At 34.8% G+C, this 23,557-nt stretch overlaps 1 protein-coding gene across 1 annotated transcript in view; it reads right to left on the bottom strand.

The window, feature by feature from the left end:
* GTF2A1 (general transcription factor IIA subunit 1) overlaps window positions 1-23,557 on the bottom strand; it is a gene marked incomplete at both ends in the record, with an annotated part of 34,999 nt that continues 11,442 nt past the window's right edge. Inside the window, 6 exons of the mRNA XM_084240933.1 lie at window positions 1-108; window positions 7,212-7,301; window positions 12,112-12,432; window positions 15,905-16,038; window positions 17,131-17,206; window positions 22,232-22,296. Coding sequence (XP_084097059.1) covers window positions 1-108; window positions 7,212-7,301; window positions 12,112-12,432; window positions 15,905-16,038; window positions 17,131-17,206; window positions 22,232-22,296 — 794 coding nt within the window. The remainder of the gene's footprint in view (window positions 109-7,211; window positions 7,302-12,111; window positions 12,433-15,904; window positions 16,039-17,130; window positions 17,207-22,231; window positions 22,297-23,557) is intronic.

The following is a 23,557-nucleotide window of genomic DNA, read 5'->3' as shown; positions in this document are numbered from 1 at the left end:
TCACCATTCTGCATCGCCAATGGCTTTGGAAAATATATAATCTCTTCCATTGAGATTCATAATGCCATCTTTGAGATGAAATTTCCATTTGTTTTTACTTCTGTGTATCTAAATAAATAAAAACATTATGAGATATGAGTGAAAGACAGTAATCGACAAAAAACCCACTCACACACTAAAAAATTTCTTATTCAGTATTAAATTACAAATTTTTAAACTGAAATATAATTAATACATATGACATTGTATTAGTTTCAGGTATATAACAATGATCTGATATTTGTACATATTGTGAAATGAATAACCACCTAAATCCAGCTAATATCCATTACCATACATAGTTAAAATTTTTGTTATGAGAACTTTGATCTACTCTCAGCAATTTTCAAATATATAATATGTTAACTACACTCACCACGCTGTACATTATATTCCTAAGGCTTACTGATTTTATAACTATAAGTTTGTACCTTCTGACCATCCTCATCCATTTTCCCTACTCCCTCAGCCCCCACAACTTCTGGTAACCATCACCTGTATCTAATAATTGGGTTCATTTTTTAGATTCTACTTGTAAACAAAATCATACACTAGTCATCTTTCTCTACATAGCTTGTTCATTTTGTACAGTGCCGTTGAGGTCCATCCATGTTGACATAAGTGCAAAATTTCCTTCTTTTTACGCTAAATAATATTCTATGGTATGTACATGCACACATAGATACACAGATCACATTTTCTTTATCCATTCTTCCAATGATGGACAAAGGCTGCTTCCTTATCTTGGCCACTATAATGTCATAGCGAACATGAGGGTGCAAAAGTATTTTTTCTCGTTAAATGTTTTCATTTTCTTTGGGTAAATACCCATAAGTGAAATAGCTAGATCATAAGGCAGTTGTATCTTCATTATTTGGGGTCTTTTGTGGTTCCATATACAACAGGCTTTTTTTTGTATACTGTGTCCTGCAGTTCTGTTTCCTGGTGGAGTCTTTAAGGTTTACAATATATATGTCATCGGTAAACAGTGACAGTTCTACTTCTTCCTTTCCATTTTGGATGCCTTTTCTTTTTCATGTCTGATTGTACTAGCCAGAACTTATAATAACACTATATTGAATAAAACTGCCAAGAAAGGGCACCCTTGTCTTCTTCCTTGTTTTGCATGAAAAGCTAAAAGCGGGCCTTTCTGGTGGCTCAAGGAGTTAAGACACAACCTATGAAGTTATCCACAGCCACTGCAGCAAGAGTTCAATCCCCGGCCAGGGAGGTGACCCACATAGCGCAGCAGACCTTTCCTCTCTCGCCTGCTGCTCCCCTCAGCAGTGTATTTCAGTTAGTCTGTTCTGTTCCCCACTCTTGTCTCTGGTGAATCCTCTCACCCCTCCCCATACCTCTGGCCTGTGCCCCAGTTCTTGTATGCATAAATGAATAAATCTTTTTTTTTTTAAAAAAAGAAAAGCTAAAAGCATTTCACTGTTGAATGTGATGGTAGCTGTGGGCTTGTTTATAATGCTGAGGTACATCACCTCTCTATCCACTTTTTCTCAGTTTCTAATATAAGTGGATGCTGAATTTTGTCAAGTGCTTGTTCTGCATCTTTTGAGATCATGTGACTTTTACCCTTAATTTTGTTAATACATCACATTCACTGATTTATAGATACTGAACTGTCCTTGTATCCTTGGAAAAAATCCCACTTAATCATGCTGTATAATCTTGTATGTATTGTTGATTTCAGTTTGTGAATATTCTGTTGAGGATTTTAGTGTCTATGCTCATCAGGAATATTGTCCTGTGTTTTTATTTTCTTGTGGCATCCTTATTTGGTTTTGGTATGTTATAGTTCCATTTGTCTCAAGTTATTTTTTTCTCTGTAGAGGCTGCGGGCATCTTAGCAACCCACCGCTCAACCACTGCGCCACCGGGGAGGCCCTCTTTTGATTTCTTATTTGACCCACTGGTTGCTCAGTAGCATGTTGTTTCCTCTTCCCGTATCTGTGAATTTTTAAGTTTTCTTTTTATAACTGATTTCTAGTTTCATACCGTTATGGTTGAAGGAGTTGGATTCTTAAGCTAAATTGAATTTAAAAAAAAAAAAAACTTCTACTTACTCACGAGGTGGGGTTTTTAAAAATAAATCTATCTGGAATTAGTAGTATTTTATAGCTCTTAGTACTTCTGCTCATAAAAATATTAATACCTGCAAAATGCCTCTACAGGTTTGCATACACACACACACACACACAAAACCTTGTTTTCCCAGGCAAATTTATACTTGAAAACATTTAAAACTAAAATATTCCTTTTCTCCCCTATGCGTCTAGATCACGGCCTTGCTTTTTCTCAGTAACGCCTTTCGGGGCCTCCCTGGTGGCACAAGAGGTTAAGATACAACCTATGAAGCTGTCCACAGCCACTGCAGCACCCGAGTTCAATCCCTGGCCAGGGAAGTGAACTTTGTGGCGCAGCAGACCTCTTCTCTCTCACCCACTGCTCCCCTCAGCAGTGTATTTCAGTCAGTCTGCCTGTTCTGTTCCCCACTCTGTCTTTTAATATTATCACGCTGTCCTGAATCATCATTACTTCTCACAGGGATTACTATAAAATCCTCCATTAGGCCCCTGTTCCAACCTTCACTGCCTCCACACACACTGCTCAATAAAGCAATCCTTTTAAAATTAAAAGGTAGTTTTCACATTTGTCTATCTGAAACCTTTTATTAAGTTTTCAATTCACTCAGAATAAGAATGCATGTCCTCACTAAGTCCCACACCATCTGCCCCAACTTACCTCTAACTTACTACTGTATGTCCCTACCACCACCAACCCAGTCCAGCCACATTTGCCTTTCTCCTTGCACACTAAAGGCAGGCTATGCCCCTAGATAATAACAAGGCTAACTATCTTCAAGTCTTTGTTCAAATAGTCATCCTTTTCCTTTCAAAAGACATTATATGACAATCCCCTCTAAAATTAACCTGTCCTTTTTCCCACTCTCTAATACCAATTGTAGTTTCTAACATATATTAATTTATTTAGTGTTTTAGCATTTCAGGTATCTCAAAAATGTGTGAAATGAGGCTAACAACCTGAAAAACAATGGGATTATATAAACAAGAGAATTCCACAACTTGCAAGAATCAAGTGTAGCCAGTTAAAGAGAATTCCACAACTTGCAAGAATCAAGTGTAGGAAAAAATTCACGGATCAATTAATAGTCCATATACTCAGCACTCAAGTCTTATTGGGTAATAAATGGTAAAAAAAATTTATTGAGCAAAATCACAAAATACAACTTGGAAAACAGGTCATTTATTGGCCTTAACACCTTCATGAAGGAGAATCCTGGATGCTAGGAAAAAGACTGCTGTTACCCTACACTCAAGCCTGTATAGACCCACTCCCAGGCACATCATTTTTCCACCCGCCAAAGTAATTGTCATTTTAGCAACAGGTAGATATGGCAGAATGTCACCTAACACATACACATTTTTTCCTTCCATCAAATCACCCATGCCCTCTACCTTACATATAACTGAGATTCTCACTTGGTTAGCAACATAAATCTCATTATTCTTTTTATGATCACTTCTAAAATCCACTATGGTTGGAATTCTAACTTTAGGCTTTGAAAACAGATTACCAGGGCCTCCCTGGTAGCCGAGGAGTTAAGTCTCGGCATTATCACAGTATCACCACTGCAGCCTGAGTTCAATCCCTGGCCAGGAAGCTAGCCCACTCACAGCACTGCACACCTCTCCCGTCTCTTGCGGTGCTCCCCTTACCAGGGTATTTCAGTAGATCTGCCTATTCTGCTCCCCACTGTCTCTGGTGAATCCTCTTACCCCCTGCACCTCTGGCTTACACCCCAGTTCTTGTATCCATAAAATAAAAATAAATCTTGGACCTCCCCTGGTGGCGCAGTGGTTGAGCAATGGGCTACGAAGCTGCCCGCAGCCTCTGCAGCGCCAGTTCGTTCCCCGGCCGCCGGTGAGGGTCCCACAAAAAAAATTTAAAAATAAAATAAATAAAAATAAATCTTAAAAAAAAATAGACTACTGAACTTCAAACCATATCCAATCTCATTTTAAGCAGTCATGGAATGCTACTATTCTCTATTGTTAGCTAATATGAAATACATACCTCAAATCTCCAGAACTCATTTGATTCTAAAAATCAGATCTCTGAAAACTATAAAATCATCATTTCAACACACTACTTAAAGCTATCTTCAATTTCTTAGTTAACAAAATGTTTCTGGGGAGCAAAATAAGACAATTTTAACATTTAATATACTATGTACACAGTCTGTACCTAAGTAGAATACAACCATTTCTTATTTTAAGATTTATTTATTGGGCCTCCCCAGTGGCACAGCGGTTGAGCACTAGGTTGCGAAGCAGCCCGCAGCCTCTGCAGTGCCGGTTCAATCCCCAGCTGCTTCCCAGCCACGGGGGGAGGGTCCCACATGGCGCGCAGACCTCTCCTGCTGCCTGCTGCTCCCCTCAGCAGTGTACTTCGTCAGTCTGCCTGCTCTGCTCCCCGCTCTGGCTCTGGTGAATTCTCTCCCCTTCCCCGCTTCTGACTGTACCCAGTGCTTGTATAAATAAACTAAATGAATAAATCAATCTTTTTTTTTTAAAAAAAATACTTATTTATTTGTTTGTTTTGCAGAGAAGAACAGGGGTATAGGCCAGAGGTGGTGAATGGTGAAAGGATTCACCAGAGTGGGGAGCAGAACAGGCAGATATACTGAAATACAATGCTAAGGGGAGCAGCGCACAAGACTGAGTGGTTCCCTGCATCACATGTGGGTTAGCTCTGCGAATTCAGGCCATAGTGGTGATAGCACTGAGACTCAACCTCTAGGCTACAGGGAGACCCCAACCATTCTTTCTTAATAATAAAACAGTTAAAAGCACATTCTTCAGTCAAGTTAAGAAATCTGACATCTTGTTATCATGAAATTGTGTTCTCAATGAGGTTCCCTTTAACTGCCTGAAAATTAAGGGTTGGTTTCTCCTGTTTAAACCTCAATTACTCTTCCTCTACATGAATGTAACAGGGAATTACACTTATTATGAGTGTGTCTGGTATAAGGAACTAGTAAGTCATAATGTACAAAAGTGGATGCTCTTCTTTTGCACAGCAAAAGAGACAATAACAAAAACAAAGAGAAACCCCACCGACTGGGAGAACATTTTTGCACCCAACACTAATGATAAAGGACTGATCACAAAAATCTGCAAAGAGCTGATGAGACTCAACAACAACAAAGAAAATAATCCAGTCAAAAAATGGGCAGAAGAGCTAAAAAGAAACTTCTCTGAAGAGGAAATGCAAATGGCCAACAGGCATATGAAAAAATGTTCAACATCACTTGTCATCAGGGAAATGCAAATCAAAACTACCATGAGATACCATCTTACACCAGTGAGAAAGGCACATATTAAAAAAACTAGCAACAACAAATGTTGGCGAGGGTGTGGAGAAAAAGGAACTCTTCTGCACTGTTGGTGGGAGTGCAAACTGGTCCAACCACTGTGGAAAGCTGTGTGGAGATTTCTGGACCTACTAAACATAGAGCTTCCATATGATCCAGCAATCCCACTCATAGGTATTTACCCAAAGGACACAGAAACATCAATTCCAAAGAACACCTGCACCCTATGTTTATAGCAGCACTGTTTACAATAGCTAAGCTTTGGAAACAACCCAAATGCCCAAAAATCGATGACTGGATCAAGAAGATGTGGTACATATATACCATGGAATATTACTCAGCATTCAAAAAAGATAAACACATGCAATTTGCAGCAACATGGATGGCGCTGGAAGGGATCATGCTCAGCGAAATAAGCCAAAAAGAAAAAGAAAAATACCGGATGGTCTCACTCATAGCAGGAATCTAGAAAACTTAAATAAGGGACCAGGAAAATGAATATAAGAAAGTGAAAATCAAAATCAACAAAAAACTATGAACCAGAGACACTTTTAGGGGGGCGGGAGGGGAGGGATTGGGCTCAGAATGGGGGGGCTGCAATTGTATGGGGAATATAACAATAAAATTTATTAAAAAAAAAAAAATGAGTGTCCACTCACCAAGAAAACAATAAAATAACTGCTTTTGAGTGTAAAAAAAAAAAAAAAAGTGGATGCTCTAATAAGTATGAATAATGACCTCACTGACTTTCTAACTTCTCACTGCTTAACTTTACTTTTTCATTAGGAAGCGATAAAACCCATAGTGTTGACAGGCTCCTAACACACCTGGTTTGCAGTAAGCACGGCTATTTATAAATTCATTTCTATGAAAGCAACACAAATTAAAGAATTTTGCCATCCGTAATGTTAATTCATTCAGGACATAAAATTCTGCATGATCGTTACTATAGCTTCCATGTCTGGCCTATTTAGGCACTTAACAAAAATTCACTTAACGAGTAGCAGTTACAAATAAAACCTAATCGCTTCTGTTAGAATTTTCAGCATTTGGTAAAAACTCCTGCTGAAATTAAACATACATGCAACCTAATAAGTAGATTTATTATGAACCAAGTGATTGGAGTCAGAAAACATTTTTTGTTCTGAATTAAACGTTTCAATAAATAAAAATTTCGTTAGTAACTGTAACAGAAATACTTAAAAAGTAGCACCCTTTTAAGAATTAAGAAAACAAGAAGTCAACAGCTAATTTTCACAGAACCTAGTTTAAAAATCCTTTAATGTTACCAAAATACAGCAAGGCTAAGTGATTCTCTAAACTATTTTCAGTAAAGACAAAATTATTAATTACCAGTCCTAATTTACTGCCTTAGGGGAGATCGTTAAAAAAAAAAAAAAAAAAAAAAAAAGTTATAGTAATAAAGGAAACAGGCTTATCCCACTAGGTTACTATTGATATTAAAGGACAAAACCAAAGAGGCTTTGTTTAATTTGTTAGACAAATTAAGAGACAGTCTAAACTGGGAAGAAAAAAAAAAAAAACCATAAATTTCTCATTTCATTCATAACTTATTTTTCAAATGTAAAGTTACACAAACTAAGTTTTCACTCTATTAAAATAACCTATTAGAATGTTTTTGTTCACATTGGTGATACTGAATATGCAGCGTCATGAGCTGCCCAAGCATTTGAAAAGGTAGAAACAAAGATTTAGAGAATCACAACAGAAAAATATGTCAGTAATCTGGTGATAAAATCCTTACCTTATCATATTGGCATACAACAACATTTTCTGTATCAAACAGTTCCTGTCCTTCCTCATCACTCACATCATCTTCACTATTGAGGGGCTCCTACAAACAAAAAAGGAGAGCTCACTTGTTTATAATTCATGTACTAATTACCAGGAAAAAGTTCTTAATATTCAATAAAAACAGTGACCTTGATGTTAAGAACCAAATGCCAGTTGGTTGCATACACATAACACAAACACATTGTTAACCGGCTGTGTTAAGATCAATGTTACAGAAATTAAGAAATTAAATGACTATTACAATAGCTAAGGCATACAACTAAGTATAAAAAGGTTTTTTGCTTTATTTCCTTCATTCTTTCAGAACAGCAGCACAGTAGATAATTCTCTCCTATAACTATTTAAAATGCCTAGAAATAGTTCTAAAAAACTATGAAGGTTTAACAAGATAAAGGCACTTATGTAGTAGAAACAGTATCAAAGAATAAGCAATAGTGAAACTAGAAGAGAGAACACAAGGCTATAAAATAGGTCAGCAATCTGGCTCTTTACATTAAGGACTAAGACTTTAAATATTCTACCACTCTGATGGTGATGATGGATACTCAACAGTACAATTAAGAAAGACAATCCAATTAAAAGGGGATGGTAGGGGGAGGGATCTGGACTTCAGTACCAAAGACAATAGTCAAGATCTATATAGCATAAAATCACCAACTTTGTTAAACTTGACCTCAGTCATGTCAGAGGATAAAAAACTCAGATTTCTAATTGGAAAAAGAGGCCAAAATAAAAGCAGAAAGGTGAATTATAGAGATCTAATAAGTCTTGGCCTATACCTACTCGAACACACACACTCTACAAATATTTATTTTTAATGTAAAATAGACACCACCAATATAAAATTTAAAAAAAAAAACTGACATGAAATTCACAATAAAATTCACCATTTAAAGTGTAAAATTCAGATCAACCTTTAGTACATTTATAACGTGTGAAACCATCATCATTACTTCCAGAACAATTTCATCACCTTTACCACTAAGCAGTCACTCCCAAATACACCTTTCCCCAGTCCATGGAAATTACTAATCTGCAATCTCTACATATTTGTCTATTCTATTTTTGGAATAATACACATACACAATATACACATATGTGGTTTGGCTACTTCAACGTAATATTTAAGGTTCATCCACAGTATAGCACTACTTTCTTACTTTTCATAGCTAAATAATACTCTACTGTATGAACACAGCACATTTCATCCGTCTATCAGTTGGTGAACACAGGGCTTGTTATACCTTACAAGGTTTGTGAACAGTGCTGTTATGAATATTCTTATAAAAGCTTTTGTTTGAATACCAATTTTTAGTTCTCTTATAGGGTGGAAATGCTGGATCACATAGTAATTCTATGATTAACTTTTTGAACTACCAAATCAATTTCCACATTTTATGTCCCCACCAGCGATGCAGTAGGAGTTGCAATTTCTCCTCATTCTCACTGATATTTATATTTTTTCTTCCTTTTCTGATTATAGTCATACCTCATTATAATTTTGAGTTGCTTTTCACTAATGATCATCTTTTTAAATGAGCATCTTTTTAAATGCCTGTTGTCTATTTGCATTTAGAGGTATGTCTACTAAAGTCCTTTGTCCTCTTTTGAGTTAGGTTGTTTTGCTGCCAAGAGTTCTACATATATTCTGGATAGTAATCCAAGTATATGATGTTTATATTTTCTCCTATTTTGTAGGTTATCTTTACTTTTTTGACAGTGCCTTTTGATGCACCAAAGTGTTTAATCCTAAATCATTTTTCCTATGATAGCTTGTTGCTTTTATTGTCATATATAAGAAACCACTGCCAAATCTAACATCCTGAAGCTTCTGCCCTGTTTTTTCTTTAGTGTTATGTTTTAGGTGTTATGTTTAGGATTTTGATCCATTTTGAGTAAAATTTAGTATATGGTATTGGGTAGGACTTCAAATTCACTCTTTTACATGTGGATATTCAGTATTCCAGTCACCATTTGTTGAAAAGACTATTCTTTCCCTACTCAGTAGTCATGAAATGCAAAAATCATAACATGATAGCACATATAGCTGTATTCCAAATGACAAAGATATATCTAAAGTTTAATAAGGATCAAAAAAGTTTGAAAGTGAAAGAATGGGAAGCAAATTCTAACCAAAATAAAACTAGGATGACTATAAGCACTACACAAAATAGACTTTATGGCAAAACACACACAAATGACCCATATTATTGGAGACAAAACAGGACACTATGTAATCATAATGATTCAATACACTAGGAAAATACAATTTTTAGGTTATTTTTAGACTCAAACCACAAAAAGCAAAAATGATAGAAAAGTGAGAACTCCATCATTATTTCAGGAAATATGAACATTACACTCCAAATATCCAAAGAAACTACTTACAATCTAAATCTAATAGACAAATAGAGAAAAAAGTACCAAACAGCAGAAAGAACACTGGAAGCATATGGAAAAATTAATCATATAAAGCAGTTTTAAACAATTTCAAAAGACATGTGATCATACAGATCACATTCTCTACAAATAAGGTAAATTGGAACAGAGATTAATAAAATAGGGGAAAACACTCTTGAGAGAAAAATAAACAAAAGCTGATTCTTTTGGAACAGCAGTGAAATCAACACACCTCTGGCAAGACTGAACAAAAAAAAAAAGATCAAGAAAGCACAAATAATACAGGAATAAGAATATTATAAAAGAAAGAAATAACTACACATGATTCTGGCACTGGAAGACTATGGGTGCCTTATTGGACGTGGTGTGGTGGCACGTACATGAAGAGATGGGATCCTGTATTTCTGAACCATGTACAATGTTGTAAATCAATGTTACATTAATAACAAAAGTTTACAGAAAAAAGATAACAACTTTAAGCTAAGCAATTAGAAAATTTAGATAAAACAAAGTCCTAGAAAAATATAACTTGCTAAATAAACTCAGATATTTTTAGCATATTTAAACAAATATATTAAAAAACATTTTTTTAAAGACGGGGAATACTTGCCACAATCATTTTATAAGGTTGCCATAAAACTTGAAAACATGATAACAAGAGTATGAGAAGAGAAAATCACAGTATCATTCATAAATATAACCTGCAAAAGTCCTGAACAAAGTGAACTCTGTAATTCATTAAGATAGGTAATAAATAACGATGAAGTTGTACTATTCCAGGAATACAAAGTCAGTTTACAAAGAGAAAACCAATTAATGCAATTCACATAAATAAGGATAAGAAATAGTGTATCAAATAGTTGCAAAAAAAAGTGTTCAATGAAAGTCAACATTCACTTACGACTTTAAAAAAAATTCTTAATTTTAGTATGACTAGAAGAAATGTTTTTAATTTGATAAGGGCATTTATAAAAAGTCTACAGTAAACAGTATGGTGAGCCATACAAAGGTCTCCTTTTAAGATTACAAGATATGGGTGACCGCTACCATCATTTCTAATTAATATTCTCCTGGAAGGACTAGCCAGCAGGGCAAGAAGAGCTGTCATTTTTCGTATATTATTTGTCTACAGAGAAAATATACAAGAATCAAAAAGGCAAATCTCTTTAGTAAACAGAGAAATGCAAATTCAAACCAAAATGAGACACCACTTTCTAGCCACAAGACGGACAAAAGGAAGCCTGACAGAATCAAGTACTGGTAAAGATGTGCAGATATCTGCCCAATTACACCTTTTGCATATGTGTACCCACAATATATACTACAGTATCTTGTAAATATAGAAAATAAATAAGTGGGAACAATTCTAATGTCCATCTTATTAGAAAAATGGATAAATTATGGTATATAAAACAATGAAAAGAGTTCTAGGTTCATGAAACAATTTGGATAAACCTCAGGAATACCATCTTGAGAATAAAAAACAATTTGCACATGAATACCTAACCCATTTCTGTTATAAACAGGCCTGTCAAACTAAACAATATGCTATTTAGGAATAGAAGTACATAAAGTAAGATACAAAGACAAGTTAACGTTAAACACAAAATCCATGAATATCGGTTACTCTGATGGCAGAAGAAAGGGGAAGGAGATTGGGAAAAGGTACTTAAAGGACCTTAAGAAATGGAATTTTTAAAAAAACTGCATGTGGGCACCACAGTGCTTATAGCTTAAACTTTTTTATTCATTTTTATCTATTTAGTATTTATTAATAAAACAGTATTTTTAAAAAAAATTTAGATAATTTTAAACAATTTTGTACTAAGACATACAAGATTCTATCTTAGGCTGAAGGCAGCAATTAACAATGAAAACTGTGGCATAACAAATATCTTGAATATCCAAGTAACTACCTTGGAACAATAAGGAAAACATATTACATGCTTGTAGAAATATTTAAAGATGAATAAGAAAGGATGGTTAAACTGCACGCAGACAACAAGCATAGATAAGGTTATCTAACGTACTGATGTGTAATACGGACCAAAAAATTTTAAATAAATGTCTTGCTTAGCTTTTTTCTCTAGATTCCTCTCTTTCCAAATGTTGCCATGCCACCTTTTTAACTACTAAAGCAAAAGATTAACTGCATCTTTCTAATCTACAAATATCATGAAATCTTAAGTAAAAGAATCAGAATCATTTGTACAGTCTTCAGCATCCTTATAAATACAACTTAATTTGGTATACATTCATTTATTACCAAGTATATAAAACAGTGTTTTATGAATTAGTACAACCAGAACAATCTGAAAACTGTATTATATCATATGGTGTACAGCACCATAACAGCCTTAAAAAAATGAGATGTTAATTTGTCATTCAGGTACCAAACAAAGGAGAAAATGAGCAGCTTCTCATTTCAAGTCTTTTAACTAGAAACTTACTTCTTCTACCTGCCCATCTTCAGCTCCATCTTTCTCTTTGTCTTCCTCTTCATCATCATCATAGTCTTCTTCTTCATCTTCATCTTCCTCAGAAGATGTGTCCCCAGTTCCATCAACTTGTAACACCAAAGGAGTTTGTTGTTGAGCAGGCTGAGCCTGTGGCTGTTGTTGGCCAGTTGCAGTTATCTGTGCTTGTGCTGGTGTAGGAGCCGCCACTGTTGTAGGTATAACTTGAGTCTTATTTCCTGTAAATAAGATTTGCTGAGGCTGGATGATGACACCTGTCTGTGGTGAAATTCCTCCAGGAAGAGGGGCCAACACCTAAGGCAATAAAAAAAAAAGTCATATATTAGGCACTAGTTAGAGGATCAAGTAGCTCAATTTCATCACTTAGTATACAGAAATAGTCCCAAATGCTGAAGAATCACTGAAAATGGCTGCATTTCATATATAGCTAGAGCTACTAAAACACCAAAGGAAAACAAGATTGGTACACAAACCAACCAGATTAACTACTGCACTGATTCACAAAATTTCCATTTTACCATTCTAATTTCTAAAGGGGGAAAAAAAATCTTTTGAAGGTAACTGCTTCATTTATGGAAAACACATCTGTATATATGCCAGATTCCACATCAAAAGTTATTGATTTATATACTCGAGTATGGGGAGATTTAGTAATTTGCAAAGCTTGCAGTCACTAAAATTTCAAATTATGATGCAGCAGAGGCAAGTCATTAGCCTCTCTTGGCTTTAGTAACTTCACTGAGACTAGGACCAATGCAACCTTGGCTGCAAATTAAAACTGTGTGGTAGGGCCTCCTTGGTGGTACAAGTGGTTAAGCATCAGTACTATGGGGCTATCTGCAGCCACTGCAGCAACAGTTCCATGCCAGCCAGGGAGGTGACCCACAAGGTGCAGCAGACCTCTCCTGTCTCGCCCACTGCTCCCCCCAGCAGTGTATTTCAGTCAATCTGACTGTTCTACTCCCACTCCGTCTCTGATGATTCCTCTCCACCCCCCCTCCACCCCCCCTCCACCCCTGTACCTCTGGCCTACACCCCAGCTCTCGCATGCATAAATAAATCTTAAAAAAAAAGTGATAGTTTTAAAATCCTGATACCTAAGCCCCACTCTTTTTTTTTTTAATTTTTAAGAAATATTTATTTATTTATTTATTTATTTATACAAGCACTGGGTATAGTCAGAAGTGCGGGAGGGTGAGAGAATTCACCAGAGCCAGAGCGGAGAGCAGAACAGGCAGACTGACACTGTTGAGGGGAGCAGAGGACGGCAGGAGAGGCCTGCATGCCATGTGGGACCCTCACCCGGCAGCCGGGGATCGAACTGGTGCTGCAGAGGCTGCGTGCAGCTTCACAACCCAGCACTCAACCGCTGCGCCACCGGGGAGGCCCAGCCCCACTCTTAATAGTCTCATTTAACTGATGTGAGATGTAATCCACTCATTTTACTTATAGCTTTCCAGGGGAGTTTAATCATGCAACCATGGCTGAAAACCACCATCATATTATGATTTCTCTAAAGTTTCTTCCAGCTTTTGTATTCTATGATTTTAAAGTAAAACACAATTCATAAGAAAATACATGAATATTAATTGTAATATTATAGGGAACATATTTATACAGTGGGTCTTCAAATAACATCATTCATTTTAACATCAACAAGGAAGAGAATTGATTCCAGATGGGAGCTACTGTCTGTGGAGTTTATATATTCTCTCTGTCTGTGTGGGTTATCTCTAGGAAGTCTGATTTCCTTCAGCATGCCAAAGACAGGCACTGACATGTCTAAATTGTCACAGATGAGTTGAGTGTGGGTATGCTAGTGTACCCTGATGGAATGACTTCCTGATTAGGGCTGGTTCCCACCTTGTGCTCTCAGTCACTGCCAGGATAGTTTCTAGCCATCCCAGACTTTAAATTGGAAGCAGGTTGAAAAATGAATAAAGGACTTCCCTGGTGGCTCAAGGGGTTAAGACGCAGCACTGTGAGATTATCCACTGCAGCATCAGTTCCATCCCCGGCCTTGGAGCTGACCCACAAATGGCGCAGCAGACCTGTCTGCCTCGCCTGCTGTTCCCCTCAGCAGTGAATTTCAGTACATCTGCCTGTTTTGTTCCCCACTCTGTCTCTGGTGAATTCTCTCATCCCCTGAATCTCTGGCCTGCACCCCAGCTCGTGTATGCATAAATAAATCTTAAAAAGAAAAATGAATAAAAATTATTGCTTAATATTAGAAATATCTGGGGTCTTCATTTGTAAGTATAGTGACCAGAATACACCATAGGAAGTTTACGGTAAAACTGGTTTCATTATTTGTTGTCTCATTTAAAGTCAATTTCCAAAAATCTATCAATGGTGTTGAGTACTTAACTATAATTATAATTATTAATAAATCTAAAAAGCAGAGAATGCCTAAGCACTGAATGGCAATAAATTCAATGAATGCAAAAATCATGTCAGTGTTTCTATTAAGAAGTTACAGATTAATGATGCAACAGACAATGCAATAAAAATTCAAAAGAAAAACACAACATGGTGTTATGAGAACATAGGAAAGAGTACTAAATTTAGCTTGGGGAACAAGGAAGGCTTCTTGGTAGTTAATAACTAAATTTCTGTTTGTGCTTTGGGATATTGCTCAGGCTTTTCTGCTTGGTTAGTTTGTTCAGGGAGAGTGGAGGGAGTTGTTAGAAGGAAAAACCAAGCCTGCAATTTAAATAGAGTATCATCAAAAGAAACCCATAAGTGAATGAAATTTGCAAAGCTATAAGTAGCCTGGGTTAATGCTCCTTTGATCTTACTTCTTTCATCATACTAGCATACGTGGTATTATGTGTTAAAGTGTCTCTTTTTTAAAATACCTAAGTCCCTCAAGAAAATAATCACATATCTTTCACCTTTGAACTCAAAGTACAATTTGACACCTGACACACACACACACAAGTAGGTGCAAATATTTGTTTACTTTGATCTAAACAGCAGCTGAAGCATATAACAACTGTAAGCATGGAAAGAAATAAACCTGGAGAAATCAAAAAACCAAGACTCACCCCTCCAAAAAAAGAGCTTATGCAACATGCTGAGGTCTTTATAGACTTTTTTCCAATAGGCAACGGGAAGTCACTAGATTTTAATATTTTCACAAGAATCACTATAAATAGAGTTGCAGTTGCAGTCAAGTTAAGAAGGTACAAGACTAAAAGCAGGAAAATAGATTAAGAGGATAAAACAGGATTTTAAGTGAGAAATTATGAGTATGAACTAGAAATGACAGAGTGCAAAAAGAAAATTCACTGCAAATGTATTAAGGGACTACAAACAAATTAAAAATAATCTTTAAAAAGCAACTATTAGGAATTGGTGGAATTTCAAGATACCTTAGATACTTGGAGTTAAGAAACTATAGGAGTATCATAAAACTGAAATTCATGCCCGTCTTTTTTACTCCCAAATCTCCAGCAACTTGCAAAGACCCTGATACAGTCACTGAATAAATGCCAAATATCCAGCTTAGGAAGCTGGAGGGGGAGTGGTTACACTAATGGAAAAACACATTGAGAGGGATGATAAAGTAGAAGTACAAATTACAGGTTTAACATATTGAATGCAAATAAGTGAGGATATAAGAGGAGTTTAGAAAGATATGCAGTTGTGACAAAGAGTATAATTTGTATAGCTAAAACCACAAGAAAGGGAAGGAACAACCCAGAGAATTCATATAGAGGAAAAAAAGAACCCCAAGGTCATCATCCACTTAAGATTCTCTCACCTGTTGTATAACAGGAGCTTGTACTCCGCCAGGCTGCATTTGTGGTATAACCTGTTGTTGTAGAACCACTGACTGCTGCGGCTGAAAGATGTACTGGGCGCCATTGGCTGCTCTAACCACTTGAAGAAGCTGACCTAAAGCAAAAAGTATGCATTTCCAAGTTACGATTTTAGCAGTACAATTTCAAATTCACAGTGAATGTCAAACCACACAAAGGCCCTAGATATTATCAAGTAAAAAGGATAACAATTTTCTTAAAGGCCGTCATACATACACAGTGAACTGTAATACCTACCTTCTCTCCCTCCATGTTCAAATACATTACTTAGAATGTTCTATTTCCTCATTTATCATCCTTATAAAGTTGTTTCCCAACAAAGTTTTGATAACATATAGACTTGATTAAAAGTTTAAGTTATCTGTTAGCAGTCATTAGCAAGAGTAAGATCAGACAATTCAGGGGCTGCTCATGTTTAAAGTTTTAAGAAATCAAAGCATTAATATTCTGACCAAAGCACCAAAGTACTTATCTTGAAAACTGCTTAAAAATAAAAATTTGAAGAACCAATTATTACTGCATGTAACACTAACTGTATTGACTGACATATACACACGGAACTGAATCCCTCTGCTATTTTAGATGACCCAGAATCTGGAATTAATTAAAAAGTAAACATTTTTAAAGCAAAGTACTGTATTTTATTAAAATAGGTAGTAGCAAGGTTAAGTTCCTGGAGCTTGCCCCTCAACAAATTTAGAAATTAACGAAAAGTTGTATAATTGATAAAATACTTAATATTGTTGTAAATAAATTCTTCAAACATTAATATGCTAAAAAATACAAGTAAATTTCATCAAAGCAGAGATACTACATAAAATATAATGCAATAAATGCTCTTATAATATCATAGGATTTAATCTGGTATCACAAATTAGTTCAAGTGAATCAATTGCTATGTAATCATTCCTCATTCAAGTAAAAGGATTCTCATTCACAACTAAAAGTTCCTGAGCAATTCTCATGTATACTGCACCTTCAGCTATGACTACAGATTAATGTGTTTCAGTCCTCAGATATCTTATTTTAATAACCTAGACCAAACAGCAAAAGAAATACTAAGATTTTATTAAGAAATTATTAAGAAATATTATGTCTTTCAATGAAGACAAAACAAAGGTTAGATGGTATACACTTTTCTGAGTTATATAAATAATGGTTCTGTTACCTGAATTTGTTAGTATCTGTTGAACAGGAGTCACACCTGCAGGGAGTGCCAAGGTAGCAGCCGTAGCAGCAGCACTCTGAAGAAACAGAAAAAAAATCAAAAGCATGTATGTACAAAGTAGTACTGCAATTTATCTCTGGCATATTTTAATATCATATTGATATCATCTGGCATATTGACTGAAGTTTATCACTGCATATATAGAAATTAATATTCTAAGAAGACCAAGTCTCCCCAAATAAGACTAAATCCCATTTTCTAAAATGGTCCAATAAAGATCACTTAGTCTACATGCCGTAAATAATTATTTCAAGCAATTAAGTAGAATTATATAATTGGGCTCCTCCCCACCACCACCCCCAGAATAGCCTAAAGAAATCATCCTCACTAATAATGCTACACAATGTATGTGTAGCATATATATATGAAAAGCCTACTCCATTATTTTCTCTTCTGTTTCTTATTCCCAATTCCTTATTGTCAATAATATGTACTTGAGTCATAAGTGTATCTTTCACTTAAGTGTATCTTTCACTTTAGCAAGTTTTAACACTTCTAATTTATACTAGAACCAACAGGTGTCTATAGAAAACCTTCTGTAGCAAGACTGCACTTGGAGAATAACAGACAATTTTTCTAAGCTGCCATAAGATGACAATATTGGCATTAAATTCTAGATGGAACATAAGTAATATTTTTAAAAAGAAAAAATAACTTAAAATCTTAGAAAAGTCATAAGCTTTAATTTCTGACACTTAAACTGTAAAAATATACATGTAATTATACCCTGACTTAATCTTTAAGTACAGGACAAATTCTTGATTTGCTGTTTTCAGAGACTTTTCTTCTGCCCTTTCCTCTAAAAGAATTATATCACACTCTTAAGTTTTTTTGGTCTGTGCTTATAATATATCCATGTATTTCACCATAGCTATGTTCCAGTATGCTTTCCTTCTCTGCCTTCAATCTTCATTACATACTCAAATCTAACTTTTTTTTTTTTACAACACCCCTATATGAATAAGCCCAGAGAAGTAAATATATCTGTGCTTTGGAAATACTAATGTTGGAGAAGTCAACAAAATTTAGAAAATTATACTTAAGTAGATTAATGATACTACTATTTGTATAATAGCACTGTCTAGTTAGTCTAGCTTCTAGTTTTCCAAGAATATATGTTTGCTGTTACCAAATATGTTTGCTTGTTTGACAAGTCTAAGTAATTTCCATGTCTTAAGCGTGAAGTACCCACTATATACCCTGAAACCGGTTACACAGTCCACAGGGTTATCTTTTATGAAATGCAGGATCTACGCTTGTGTATTTGAAATGAAATAGCTGCATATAAATCTTGTCCATATAGTCATATGAAAGGTAATATAAATTTAAGGAACATATTAACAACCACTTACTACTGAGAAATACCACTTAGTAATATTAAGTGCCTATTAATTCATATTTACAAAATTAGATCCCCTCTTGGCATACTGACAAAGTTCCAACAGAGCATACATGACACAATAACCATCTATTGATACAAACCTCTGCACACCTGAGATGTGATCAATAAATACTGAGTAACAAGCACTAAGCAGACCACCTTTCAGTAATTACTGACTGAAAACTTCTACTCACATTTTATGAAACAGCCCAAACTTGAGTAACATATTTGAGCAATCACTTCATAAAGAGAAACCTACAAAACTGATTTGATATAGATCATGTTTTATAAGCTCCCTGAAATAGCCTCTACCTAATATTTTATTGCTAGCTCATATTCTTATAAAGTCAGTTTTTTTTTCAGTGTTCATTTCAACAAATTAAAATAATGAAAGCAGAAATCTTTCAATGGTAAAGAGCATATTCTGATTATGTTTCAGGATATGTAAAACACAAGGAGCAAATACTAAAAACATTAAGATGCTGAAGTACAACATAATGCTAATACATTTTATTAACTTGTTTCCAAGCAATGATCTGTTAAAATATACACGCTCTCAGAATCAAGGAACCCTAAGAAGTCAGTAAGAAGAAGGTCACTGAAGCAGCTTTGCCTTAGTCTCTTTAAACACAATTTTAATTCAAAAATTTCTCCCACAATACTTAAAATTCTTCAAAACAGATGAGACTATTTCAAGTGATTCTACCAAATTTTGTTTTAAAGAAGCATGGGCTTAACCACATATACAATGAAAATAGTAAGCATCTTCCACGTCACAGAAGTGTTGTATAAATTCATATGACATACTGTATAAAGGACACATACTGTATATATGACACAATGTATGAAGGAAACATTTGCCAAGTGTAAACTTCTACATACAAAACTGATAAATCCTAGTAAGAGTGACTATCAACAGTATTAATTACAATAGTAATAAACATTTTGTTATTCTATCTCTGGGTACAGAATGTCTGTGTACATGCACAGACATGCCTGCATGTTTTAAAAGGTCTATTTACAAATATACTTTCCTGCTGTCATTTCATCATCGGGTTGTGCTATGAATATGACATCATGCTCTTAGTGCAAATAGTGTTGGACTGGAACACACAAAATTGCCTTTATGATGGGACCTTTTCCTGAACTAAATACTAAGAGGGATGATGGTATGGTTAAAAGCAAGTTTCCTGGAATCAGACAGATTTGGGTTTAAATACAAGTTCTATCACTTATCAGTTCTGTATTCCAGAACTATGGAATATGTGAGTTTATATAATTATGTGGGTTTATATAAAAGTAGAAAATGGGTATGAAAAAGACAGGAAATGACTCCCATTTTTTTGTGCAGTTTCCCTTATCAGTGACTATATTTCACCAGAAATCAAGATGCTATATGCATACTCTTGTGGGAAAGGATTCTCTGGCTAAATTTTGTGAATCTGAAGAAGAGAACAGTATTTTAGTATAGTGAAGATTTATTATTCTTCACTGCTTCCAAGAGTTATTCTTTACTTTTCTATGAATGAAGAAAAATTCTAGTCTGTTTTTTTTATATTTTTATTGTCAGAAATCCATTATAATTATTAAAAGTCAAGAATACTAATTATTAAATAATTAAATAATAATTATGAAAAGTCAAGAATACTAATAATGATATAAGAACAAAAAGGTACTGCAAAAAAATTAAAATGAGTTATTCCCTAGGAAACAGTCTCAATAGCACCACTGCAATATAGATTCTAGAGTGAGAATGACATTTTTAAGGGTAGAAGTTAAAAAAGAAATTTGGAGTAGACTTGAAGTGGAACTTTTTAGTAATAAAATTCTTGAGCTATGGCAGCATGAATTTTGTGACATTCATGTAAAGTAACCAATTCCAATAACTTAAACTGGCAATACAAATAAATTCTTGATATATATATATATATATATGAAATTAAAAATTGCAATTTCTTCTACCATACAGAAATTTGTAATTCTGTCAAATTATAAATCTGTGAAGCTGGTATAGAAAAAAGGAAGTCACTCGTCTAGCAGCTGAGTACTGTTTCCTATCTGGTTATAAATGAGAAATGAGCTTTTAGGTTCACTGCTCATCACTCACCAGAATAGAAATGAATTTTTTAAATAGTAATTTTTGGTTCAAAAAAAATATGAATCTGACTAAGGGTAGCTGTGGTGTGGCAACAAATATCTGAAAAAATATCTGTAGTTCTGCATCATACATACTATGTAAACCTCACTATTTATTCGCAAATGAATTTAGCAACTGGCTCACAAAAATTGCTAAAACAACTGACTTCACCAATCAGGCTCTAGCATCCTACTGTCATGACCGCCCATACCATGTTCTTTTATTAAATAACATTGACTCCAAAGTTTAAAAAAAAAATCTCATTGCTAATACTACACTAAAAGCTCTTTAAAAATGATTCTTATAAACACATGCAATTTGCAGCAACATGGATGGCGCTGGAAGGGATCATGCTCAGCGAAATAAGCCAAAAAGAAAAAGAAAAATACCGGATGGTCTCACTCATAGCAGGAATCTAGAAAACTTAAATAAGGGACCAGGAAAATGAATAACTATAAGAAAGTGAAAATCAAAATCAACAAAAAACTATGAACCAGAGACACTTTTAGGGGGGCGGGGAGGGATTGGGGTCAGAATGGGGGGGCTGCAATTGTATGGGGAATATAACAATAAAAAAAAAAAAAAAAGAAAGAAATGTAACCAAAAAAAAAAAAAAAAAAAAGACATAAGTAAAAGGAAAAAAATTAAAAAATAAAAAAATAAAAATGATTCTTACCTTTAAGTAAAATATTTGACTGAATTTAAGAATGAAATATCAGAGCTGAGACTCCACTAACAGTCTATATATTTTAAACACAATAAAGAAAGGCTATTTATGAGAAAGCAATGGAGCAACTATGCAAATCAGACTTTTAATGTTCTAGTAAAAATAAAAACTTTTATGAATATAGGTAAAGATTCTCTAAGGATCTAAAAGAACAATTCTATTCTTACTACCTTTGTTGCAAATATTACGTGCCCTAACTGAAATATGAAAATCTAAACACTTTTCAACTTCAGTGGATAGCCCTCACAAATACCAAGTCTAGTGTATAATAAATTCAAACTAACTAAAAATATATCAAAGTAGAAATTTATATATTATAATAAATTGTATTAGACAATGCTATGGTTCTATCAGATCAAAATTTTTTTTAATGTTTCATCTTAAAAATAGTTAATTTGAACTATCTAAACAGTTTATTATCATTTAAAAAAAATTTACTAATCTTATTAGCACTCCTGACCACTTTAGTGGGTCTCTTGGCCTATTGTGTTTGGTAGGTCCCCTAAACATAATTTCCAAAAACAGCAGTGGCTCCATTAGCTCCCACAAAGCATCTTTTGGGGGGGGGGGGGTATTTTCAACATAAACTTGTCTAATTTTATGAACCTCGTTGTTTAAGTATCAAGTTAACCTTTACGGTTGCTGCTAAATTCAGTATTTAAAAAAAACAAAACTAAATAACCATTTTACTCAAGTTCTAAACAAAGTTCAAGTTGTAAATATACAACATGCCAGGAATAATCACATTAGGTTAGAATAAGCAGAGCCAAGCAAGGTGCTATGCTCTGAGTCATACCATGTTTGATGCATTCATATGTTGTATCAGCTTAGAATCAGGAACAATAACTTGTGGTGCTGCAGCTATAACATAAACACAAGCACACATGCAAATAAGGAACCACAAGAATTTCATAATCATAAGATACTATATACAATGCTAAAAACTTTTATTTTGCTTTCCACATTTTCTGTATTTGAATACACTCAACCATTTGGTATCTCAATGTTTTAAATTTCTATGGTAAATAACAGCTGTGACCTACCTACTTTATACCGGAAAATGTCAGTTAAAAAAGGATTTAATTAACAATACCTAAGGGGAAAAAAAGGAATTGTGGAAAGTAGTAAAATACCAAACACCCAAACAAACATATTTTCTATGCACTCTTAAACTGGAAAGTCTCAAACACAATGTAATCTTGCCTTGCTAACTAAGCACTGTTTTATTGATATAACAATACTATATAACAATATAACAATACTAATACTAGTTATTAACCCATTAAGAGTGAGTTCAAATCTTCAAATCTTGAAATGTCCTTACTTCCAATTTGACAGTAGCCAGAATAAGTTATTTTCCTTATCTTTTTTAAAAAATACAAGTCAGAGGGGCCTCCCTGGTGGTGCAAGGGGTTAAGCACCACCCTGTGAAGCAATCCGCAGCCTTTGCAGCATGAGTTCAATCCCTGGCCGGCCAGGGAGAAACCCACGTGGCGAGGCAGACCTCTCCTGTCTCTCTTCATCAGTGTATTTCAGTCAATCTGCCTATTCTGTTCCCCATCTGTCTTGGTGGATCCTCTCTCTCTCTCTCTCTCTCTCTCTCTCTCTCTCTCTCTCTCTCTCACACACACACACACACACACACACACACACACAAACACCACCCCCCGCCCCACATCTCTGGCCTGTGCCCCAGCTCTCGTATGCATAAATAAATACTTAAAAAAAAAAAAAACTATATAAAAAAATACAAGTTAGAAATGAGTTACTTAAGTGTAAAAGTGTTTGATTCCGCAAATTTCAGAGAATAAACAGATAAGGCCATTATCTTAATAATCTCTGAGTGAAGAAAATCAAATGTTAATTTATGATGACCTAAAATCCTAGTGCCAGACCTGAAGGCAGTAGGAGGAACGGTCATCAAAACAGGTTAAAAGGATAATAAAATTAATGATGCAAGATATAGATTAAAAATCAATTATTAAAGTCTTATTTGACATAAACTGTAATATTACTCAAATGGATATTTCTACTGTGTATCACTATCAATTTTAAATTTGTCTTCAAGGAAATGAGGCAAATGGACAGTTACCCTAAAGTAAACTTTTCATTTATCTTTGCT

Source organism: Talpa europaea, assembly GCF_964194135.1.
Source record: "Talpa europaea genome assembly, chromosome: 8".
Classification (NCBI taxonomy): domain Eukaryota; kingdom Metazoa; phylum Chordata; class Mammalia; order Eulipotyphla; family Talpidae; genus Talpa; species Talpa europaea.
This window is presented reverse-complemented; position numbering and strand designations above follow the sequence as displayed.